Source organism: Daphnia pulicaria, chromosome 9 (assembly GCF_021234035.1).
Source record: "Daphnia pulicaria isolate SC F1-1A chromosome 9, SC_F0-13Bv2, whole genome shotgun sequence".
NCBI lineage: Eukaryota > Metazoa > Arthropoda > Branchiopoda > Diplostraca > Daphniidae > Daphnia > Daphnia pulicaria.
In genome coordinates, this window is record NC_060921.1 from 220985 (window position 1) to 231329 (window position 10345).

The 10345-nt window shown below is 38.6% G+C and overlaps 1 protein-coding gene and 1 long non-coding RNA gene across 2 annotated transcripts; both read left to right on the forward strand.

Annotated features, from left to right (window-relative positions):
• The first annotated feature begins 2442 nt into the window (after positions 1 to 2442).
• LOC124313624 lies at positions 2443 to 4545 on the forward strand. Its single transcript, XR_006910904.1, has 5 exons — positions 2443 to 2534; positions 2637 to 2820; positions 2906 to 3056; positions 3176 to 3479; positions 4284 to 4545. It is a non-coding gene; the product is annotated as an uncharacterized LOC124313624 (long non-coding RNA).
• Positions 4546 to 5985: 1440 nt separating this feature from the next.
• LOC124313199 lies at positions 5986 to 8162 on the forward strand. The gene is made up of 6 exons (XM_046777992.1): positions 5986 to 6135; positions 6204 to 6281; positions 6348 to 6836; positions 6903 to 7104; positions 7170 to 7415; positions 7483 to 8162. The coding sequence occupies exons 3-6, from the start codon at positions 6717 to 6719 to the stop codon at positions 7983 to 7985; spliced, it is 1071 nt and encodes a 356-aa protein (XP_046633948.1). The 5' UTR covers positions 5986 to 6135; positions 6204 to 6281; positions 6348 to 6716; the 3' UTR covers positions 7986 to 8162.
• The last annotated feature ends 2183 nt before the right edge of the window (positions 8163 to 10345 follow it).

The window sequence follows — 10345 nt, forward strand, 5'->3', positions numbered from 1 at the left end:
GGAAAACCTCATCAAGACAAAGTAGAAGCTATGTTTTATATTTAATGATTTATATTTCTCTTAATGTTTGGATTGTGAAAAAATAGGGATTGAATGGTGCCATTTTTTCGATTATTTAGTTGGCTTCACCTTCGGCGTCAATAAATTGCGTCCATGCAAGACCGATACCTTCAACAAGTACACCCTCCGCATGTCCTATGAAGCCTTACGTTGGTTGATTGACAGCATAATGGACAAGGCAATAAATAATGTTTGAATATTTATTAGATTTTGTGTAAGGCACTTTCCACATCCATTTTGGACGTGTGGTTTTACCCGGTTTTACCTGAGATCTTAAGCGAACTAAACCTGTCTTTTTTTCCCTGTAGGTTTCGATGGCTATTTGATTTGCTGGGGACCCATTAAATAATAGGAACAGAACAGGTAATTATTTTTTACTTCAGTTTTTATTAATTTGGTGAACATGGTTACATTTCGTTTGTTTGTTTGCTTTTGTCTAGTCGCCCCTCAGGGGGTAGAGAGTTTGGTAACGTGGCAAATTTACGCCAGTTATTTTCTAGCCAGTTTCGGAAATGGTGTTAGTGATGAATGCGGTGAACTTCAACATTTTCGGTTGAGTTTGTCTGGGTCGAGTCCATTTGCAACAATTTAAAGAAACATTAATTTGTTACAACATTTCCATTGATGCTGAAGATTTATTTTATTTTTATTACAGGTTATGCTCATGTAGTTGATGTTCAATATGCAAAAGACTTCGGTGGGTAAGACAAGGGTAAAAGATTTTTTGCATTAAGTTGAACAATGGTTGTTCTTTGATGATAGTTTCATGTTGCGCAAGTTGCAACCAGTATGTTGTAGAATTGTCTGCAGTATAGGCCTACTGTTTTTATCTTGAGAAGAGAAAAAAGTGTGATATTAAATTAATAAAAAACGAACGAAATTAAGAAATTATGAGGAGGAAGTTGAGGTTTGAGGATGAGTATAAATTTACTCTTATATCTTAAAAAAAAAATTTTGACTCGCAAGTAAAAATGTAAGTAAAAAATAAAACACCAATAAATATGTTTCTCAACTTCCACTTCCATGAAATCCTTGTATTATTATAAAATTAAATAAAAAAACTTTTTTCTGCTTAAATAATTTTCCTTATGTAACTGATACTAAAACTCGCACATGCAGTTAATCAAGATGCGGAAATTTTCCCTTTATCAATGTGCCCAGGAAGATTACCTGAACAAGGAAGAAGAGAGAATACTGCGAGGCAAGTTTTGCTAGAGTGCGATTAGTCATACTAAACTTCCGGGTTAGACTCATAACCCTCCAAAAGTTTTCCTCAGATCATGAGCCTTCCAAGTCCCCGTTCGACCAAAGCCCTCCTCATCCTTCTAGTTATCACAGCGGGTGAGTGACCACCGACGGGCGTTAGTTAGTGGTTAGTTAGGGAAACGGGGCCACAGAAAACAAGAGAGCCCAGATATGCACTTGTAAGTTATCTACTTCTACTTAATTTATTGATATTGATTGAAAGCAAGCTCTTCTGTAACCGTCAACTTCTTCAAATTGTAGCAAGGGTTAACCTGAAATTAAGTAAAATGACTAACTAAGAATGCAGTAAAAAAAAAGATAATGACAAGATACTTGGAATAAGTTGAACCTCTCTCTACATATTCCACTAGTGGATAAGGTCTGGAACAGCGATGAGGGATTAAACTAGAAAGATAATTTAGATGTCAATTTTAAAACAAGATTGCAGTAACAGCAAGCAATACCTCAAATGAATCAATTGAAAGGAACCACAGAAAGGAAGAGCTCAGCTGCTCAGGTAAGTACTTGCAATTGATCATCTAGAAAAATCAAACAAAAACCTCAAGACAAACACAATGAATTGTAGGTGTAGAAACTGTTTTTTAGTTGACATGTTCAAACTGCAGCTCACCGTTATTAAAATCGGGAAAGAAAGTCAATCAAGTGAAATGACGACTCAAAGTTCTTGGATTCAGCATTTACAAAACATGCATCTGAAAGAAAAGGTAAGAAATGTGTAAGATTAATGTGATATTACAATTTTTAATTCCATTTTTAGTACAGGCACACTACAGCTGCAGGATTGATGACAGCTTAGAATTCCTGGCCAGCTTCAACAATGGTCGTCATTACGTGGCAAATGATGCCAAATGGACTGGTACATACGCACGAAAACATTTAATTAACATACTACCAAGTTCATTCAACTTTCAGTTTCAAAAACATAAATGTTAACTTATGCTTAATATTGACTTCACTTTTTGAATTCTTTCAATTTTCAACATTTCAGCTCCTACCTCGGGACCATGTTTTGGGACAATCGTATCGTCGTCTGCATGAAGCACTGTCATCATCTAGCGGATGTTTCTAACAATTCATACGATTGTCCAGTTTGCCGCTAGATGGTATTGGTATTGTTTATAAAAATGGCGAAATGTGTGAAGTGTTTTGTCATCTTCTGTTTTCGAATTTTCCTGTTTCACTGCCCAAAATCAACCAATTATTTACATGTAAGCTTATTGTGATTATTCTAACTACATAGTAGCAAATTTTCTATCATTCACTGTGTACTTGACCAATTGACTAATTGTGTACTGTACTTGGAATTCTAGAAAATGTACCCGCCGTCTAGTCAACAGATTAAATTTGGACCCATTTTAAAAACCAATTGCTCAACCCTTCCATAGAAGGGTTGAGACTCACAGGCTCAGCTTCATCTGCATGATCCTCTCACATCTTAGACAAAACTGCAAGCTGTTATGCCCAAAAGTTGTGGCATTGCATGTAAGGTTAAAGGTAAGCATAACCTTCCAAATTTACTACCTCATCATCCATCAATGCAATAAAATAATCTCAAAATTCACACCCATTTGTTTAACAGGTTCCTTCTCGCCTGAAAGATGTTTACACCTTTAAACACTTTTGGTGGGGTTGTTGCGTCATGAAATTGTATTGCTGACATTACCTGCATCTCCCACTTCATAGCTACAAGAAACGAGCCTACAACAGAAAAAAGCCTACAACAGATTGAGGTAAAGGTGTGCTTCTATGTTCTTGATTTATCATGTACTTAACTTTGGATTCCACCTTGGCCGTGGGTATTTATGGGCCTCACTGCAATGTTAAAACCTTTTTCTGTTCTTTGCTTTAGGAATTCATAGGTTGTGTGGTATGTCATTGGATCCATTGGATTTCGCGAGTCAACCACCGATTTCAATCTACAGCGCAGTTTCTTTATTGGAATTGTGTGGTCCTGGCACAGAGATCCTTGATGCTGGCCTTTGTCCATTACAGAAGAGTGACTTCTACCAACTCTCTGCTCCATCCTTATCTTCGCTACCCACACTCATCTAGCTTCTCTGCTTATTATGCTGCTTAACAATTTGTCGTACTTCACTACCGAGTTAGACCAGTCGCTTCCGTCGGCCTGTCACTCTCCACGGATTTATGCCCAGGTACCCGAAAATTGACTTATTTTCTTAGATTATCTACTAGTGATCTACTTGCGTTAAACTCTATGTCTATGTAGTAATTCTAAAATCAGGCCCTTCTTGCGCGCAAAGTATTATTAGACGTTTCTTTTTTCTAACGCTAGATGGCTTTTCGATAATTTTCAGCTGTCAAAACAGTCAGTTTAAGTAACTTTGCACATCTCTTTAAACATTTCTCGGCAGTTATTGTGTGGACATTTTTAGTGGTAACTGACGATAACTATTCCCCCAACAAAGCTCACTTGTTAGGTTTTCGATATTTGATTTTTTATTTCTACTTCCGGTTTACTCATTTCAGTCTGTAGTTTAGTAAATATTCATCTGACGTACGAAAGAACCACATATTCGAGATCCTCGTCAAATTTGTGGTAAAGTTCATGTTTTGTTTTTTACGTATTCGTACTTCCGGTTTCGAAAATTTTCCTGAACTATAGTTCAGGAAAATTCTCGATTTTGGCCAAATTTTGGATTTCGTTTAAATCACACCCAATCGACCCCAAATTTCATGGAGGTCACGAATATGTAGTTTATTTTGACGACAGCTCAATGGTTAAGGCGCTGTAGTTACTTCCGGTATACTTCCGGAATTTTTTTTAAGACTAGCAAGTGAACTTTGTTGTGTTTACATTTCTCAATATTGCCAGCTATGTTTAAGCCTTTAATAATGCGAGCTGTTTAAGTTTTGAGCCAAAAACCTGATCACTGTTACCTATATGTAAGTTCAATTGTCATGTCGCTTAATAAGAATTGTTCTCTATTTATATTTAGGGAATGCAGAGATGTTGCCTAGATGAACACCAAAAGATTGACGGCAGCCCTAAAATGTCAGCGTGGATCATCATATGTTGTTGGTATTTATGTTTGTGTTAGTTAACCCGTTGTCTGCCACGCCTTTGTTCTCCCCTAGCTCCTTAGCATTGGCCGCGCCGAAAGGCCCTGTCAGGCAATGCACTATAGGGACTTCCCCCTTGTCAGCCCGGACTTGTCAGCAACGGCAAGTCCCATCTTGGTCATGGATCCTTCAGACGTGGCGCGTAGATTAGTAAAACAACCTACGGGTTGTATGGCGTGGCAGGCAACGGGTTAACTTAAGTGTATATGTAATTGAATGTATGTATGTATGATTGTAAAAAGTGGCGGAATTGTGGGTGGAGGTGGGACAAAATACACAATTCTAGTATCAATTTTAGTTTGTATATTTCATTACTACTGATACAAATAAATATACCATTGTGACAAATTGCAGGTAACAAAGATAGCACAGCTCAAGTTAGAACTGCTACATAATTTAAATCTGATTATCGATAATGTTGAATTCCCTTCTTTGGTCAAGGGCTGACTACAAAATATCTTCAGACACTCTTCAGACTTCATAAAAAACCCTCAACTTCAAACATCGATGAACAATTCACACATGATAGTAAAAATTAAGTGCAGGCTACTATGTATCTTCACCCATGGATGAACAGCAGCACCATTTCGACCAAGCAGTTGCCAAACCTGCAATAAAATACAGAAAAGAAAAAATGTCAATAACAAAGATAGACGATAATTCTTAAACCATAGATCAAGATTGAAATACATGAATACTTACAAGGATTAGGAGCCTTTCCTCTAACCATTAACGCTTGCTTGGCATCAAATACAATCAGCATGAGTATCGCGTACTTCCTTCGTGCTCGAGGAAAGAAAAAGAACACTTTTCACAACTACTCAAATCCTGCAAAATCCTGCAAAACGTCAGTGTAGGTCCAAGTGCAGGTGTTGAAACGTAAGAATCAATTAAGCAAACGTGGAAGCGATAACGAATGTCGTGAAGCAGCTGGTAGAAATTGTGGAAATGACTGGGCTAAGTCTAGTAGTTAAGTCGGTGTCGACGAAGCGATGTCAAAGCCGGGCAAGGTGTTGCCAATTCTACAATGTAAAAGAGAAAAAAAAAAAATAAAATAAAAAAGAGCAGCGTTGCCTTCTGCCGATTTTTCCAATTTCAACTAAACTTCATCAGGAACAAACAAGTGAAAAAACAAACCCAGCATTAGTTGATGACCCACTTTCTTTCTATCCGACAAGTTTATCACAATTGCACCTTGATCGGTAAGGGGATTTCCCTTTCACCTAAATATCAGCAACATACACACATACCCTTTGGAGTTTGGATCACCGTTGAAGTGAAAGAGAAGCAAGCAGTTGACTCATCTTTCCTCATGTTCACTAACCTCATGTTCTAACCATGGCATCAAGTTTAGGGTAGCCAGAAATAATAATAAAAAAGAAACGCGAACAAAATCACGTAGCTGCGCATTACACGTTTAACTGTAATCGGCGCTATTCAAAAGTCGATCAAAATCCCCAAAGATAACGCGAATTTTGGGATGAACTCCTTATCAGGGACAACTAAAAATTATTTATAGACTACCAAACAGATACCGAGCGTGATTTTCTCGCAGGAAATGAAGAAAGACAGAAGGCTCTATATAGCGGACACTCCCAAGAAATGATTGCCATTTCAACGGTAAATGTTCGTTTCGTCTTGTTGTTGCTTTTAAGTTGGTCATTAATCAGTTCGGCCGATGCCACCCTGAATTTGGAGGACAAATTGGGACAGTTGACTCAAAATTACGTAATACAAGTTTCTATTTCATAACAATTTTGAATTAAAATCAATTGCATTTTCTTCCAACGAATCAGATGCAATTTAAAGAAATTGTTGAAACTAAATTCGAAACGCAATTTCAACAACTCGAAACCAAAATGTCTCAGCAGCAGGTATTCAAGTACCTTCCTCATTTTAATTCAACCCCAAAATCAATTATTTCCAACTTCTTTTGTCAGAGGCAAATGGTCCGTCATCTCGAAATTAAAAATAGGCAACTGGAAGAGAAAGTCATTCGGCTAGAATCTAAAGTTCAAAAACTAGAATCGTCGGTAGTCGGTCTACAAGAAAACAGAAAAAGTATCGATCCACTAACTGGAAGAAGCGCCATCCCGAGGACCTGCAGAGAAGCCCATCTGGCGGACCCATCTCTCGATTCCGGCATGCGCTGGATCGATCCGGACGGACAAGGCGTCGGAGATGATCCCATTTACGTCCATTGCGACATGACTACCGACACTGGGAAAATGTTTTAAAACAACTTTTTGTGTCCTATTCTTTTCCTTTGAAAAGATACGACATCCGTTCCACACGACAGCGAAGGACCGATGGACGTGGGTCACTGCGCCGATCAGGGATGTTATTCAAAGGCCGTGACGTACAACGCAAGTCTCAGACAGATGGCAGCGTTAGCAAATTTGTCAAGCGAATGCCATCAGTCGATTAAAGTACGATTAAATTAAAAACAAAAAATTAATAATTCGATCAAATGAACGTAATTTTTGGTTTTCCAGTACGATTGCTTCTACGCCCCTTTCGAGTTGGACGGCATCGCATTTTCCTGGTGGAACGACAAAGACGGAAACGACAAATTCTTCTGGGCCGGCGCCAACACCGACGTCCACACCTGCCAGTGCGGCATCGATGGAAATTGCGTCGAATCTTTTATGAAGTGCAACTGCGATTCTACTGCACCGGAGCAATTAGTCGATAGCGGTAAGATGTTTTCAATTCAAACGCTTTAGATAAAACGATTTCAACTTGATATGATTGAAATGCAGGAGTCATTAATGATAAGGAGATCCTGCCCGTCACCCGTTTGAATTTCGGCCGAACTGGGCAAGAGTATTCTTCCGGTGTCCACACACTGGGCCGATTCAAATGCACCGGACAAGTGGCCGTCACTGGAATGCCGACGTCGTGCGAAGATCTCTGGAGGATCGGCCACACCCTGAGAGGATTCTATTCCGTTAAAGGAGTCAAAATGGTCGAAAGTGTTTACTACTTAAAACTACCGAACGAAGCAGGTAAGGCAACACCTGTCTTCTTTTTACTACAGCACACTAATTTCTAATTCAATTGAATGGATGGCAGGTTTCCAGAAATGGATCGGATACGATGACATCAAGTCGGCGCCTGTCTACTTCTACGTCCAGCGGAATTCTCTCTTCAACACGGCAAATGTCTCAATTCCTTTCCAGGTTTCCAAATTAAACATCGGCAACGCCATGGATTTGACGACAGGAAAATTCACGGCACCTGTCCCGGGAACGTATTTCTTCTCGTTTACTGGACACGCCCAATTTCCTACGTCATCATCTTTACTTAGTTTAGGAGTAGGTCTCTATCTGAACGGGAATTTTATCGGGTGGGGTTATGTTGAAGAGTACAACACTTTAAATTTGCAAGAAACCCCTTTGACTCTGCAATCGACGCTCAATTTACAAAAAGGAGATGAAATTTGGTTGCAGATCACATTAATTTCGGATAGCGTGAGTCTCTTGGATGATGGTAGGAACTGCTGGACCCACTTTACGGGATACATTTTGGAAGAAGAAATGATTTTTCAAACATGTTGTGAGACGGAAAGTAAATAGACTTGACTTAAGATCACAACAAACTAAAGTAAAACGCAGTTCGCCATTCAAATATCTAATTCTATAATGGCACCAACTTTGAGTGGTACACTTCAAAGTTTTGATTAGAGTTTTGTTGACTTTAAAAGAGGAGAAATGTCCATCGACAAAGAGTTAGATGAAAACAAATCGGCAAAATAGAAAAGAAAGACAAAAATTGGATATCAGTCAGCCCGACCCAGGGAGCCAAACAATATGAATAAATGTCGATAAGACGGTACATCCAACAGTCAACTCGCCAGCCTTCAAAGAAGCCCCAACCCCACTCTAACATTGATGGGAGAGGGATGTCTTAGTGAATAAGGTCCTCGTGATTGCTGGACCCTGGTTGATTCTGTTCTCAGCACCTTAGTAATGTAAGCGAAAAGACTGGAGGATAAAACAATCCCATCTTCATCGTATACGGGAGTGGTTCGAAATCTTTTCCCAGGCTGTTTGTTCACGCAAGCTCACGCTAAATAGGTGGAACTAACAAAGAGACGAACGACCACAGCTCACATCCCACACTTCAAAAAGAAAAAAAAAATCTCAAGCTTCAGTGAATACCCGATCCTCACTTTCAATTTGTTCACTGGTTATTATCATTAAACGAATTATTACATCGGTAAACGAGTTTTTCAACTTTTTGGCCTTCCCGCAATTCAACTGTTCGTTGCCTGAATGCGAGATTACATTCAAATTCAAGCGTTTAAAAATTTTTTAAAAGGAATCCTACACCGAACGGTCAGTCAGTGGCTAAAACCAGGGGAAACACTCAAAGGCAGCCATACAAAAATGACATTGCTTCTGCAGAGTGCAGACCAACGGCGAAATTAACTTTGGATTGCAGGATTGGTTAATCTAAATTGTAATTCGTAGATGGGACGAAGGCCATCTACGCCGACCCAAAGAGGTTTCACCAAACGTCAAAAACAGGGACCTAAAAATGCGAACCCAGAGCCCTGGATCGTAGAAGCCGCCAATGCCGGCACCAAACAACGAAAATCCCAACGGACAAAAGGGAAATGAGTAATAACAAAAACTGGATTCTCAGCATAACAATCCAAGAGTCAAGAGACTAAAACGACGAACAGCCCAAGTCCAGAATAGATTTAAACTGCAAAAAAAGGCTAAAGAGGGCTAAAGACTATAAAGGTTCAGTTTTACCTTATTATTAACTTGATGGCCAAATGAATGATTAGGGTAGCAGTGGTGACTTCTGGAGGTGGAAGCGGAATATATACGACGTCCCCATGGATACCTTTGCGCTCACATAGACGTACGCGAGGACAGAAGAGGAACGATGATGCAAAGTTTGCTGGAAGCTCTCCATACCTAGTTATAAAAATGTCAAAAACAGTTATGGTAAAGTAAGTGGCATTATCATTCATCAGTTAATAACAAATTCTGATCTACAATGTAAACTAAAAACGTTGAAGGATAAAAAAAGAATCCAACTATAAGCCTAATAAGCCTACACAAAACACGCCTAACACTTAAGTAATTCTAAGTGTCTTTAAAATGGAACAAACAAATGCTTACTCTATTTGCATGACCTATCAAGTAAAGTTGAGATATTCTTTATCAAATAATGAAAGAACTTTCAAAGATCCGGTTTCAACAAGCTAAAGACATTATTTATCCCCATGATCACTAAAAAGAGCAAAGAAATCCTGTTTTAGCGTTGTGGATTGAATATGACTGCGTCTTCAGGGTTTACTTTTTAAAAGTTATGAAATCACAAGATCCACTTTTTTTGTTTAGGTAACACCTAGACGGTTTACCTAGAGTTTCTAAATTTCTTTGATATTTCATGTGAAATAATAAGTGATCACGTTTGTTGTCACAAATGTTATAACTTTTTTTCGTGAATTCCAGGTAATATTCTACCTCGGACTAAGAAGATTTCGTATGTGAAGGGATGACTGCTTTTCTGACCAAGACGTTTATGAGATAACACTAAACGTAACAATTTATCATTTGAATTAATACCTGTTTTTGTTTATGGAAGACTTGTGTTCCATTCTTCTCCGTTATTTGTTAAACAGTAGTTAATTTACATTCTTGTTGGAAAACTTCTTTGGCAGACGACGTAAAAAGGGGCGTAGACACGACACACGAGGCTCGTTGTCTGAGTGACAGTCCAGACGACTAAGCTGTGCCATCTAGTAACCAAACTTTCTATCTGCTAATTATTTACGCATCACAAAAAAAAAAAAACCAAAAGCCCGCCAAAAGAAAAATAGTGAGTCTACGAAAAAATAGGGATTTTTCCAAATAAAAAATAAAGTGATACGACTGTTAAATTGGGCCTCCTTGAAAGCTGAAATATAAGAATGATC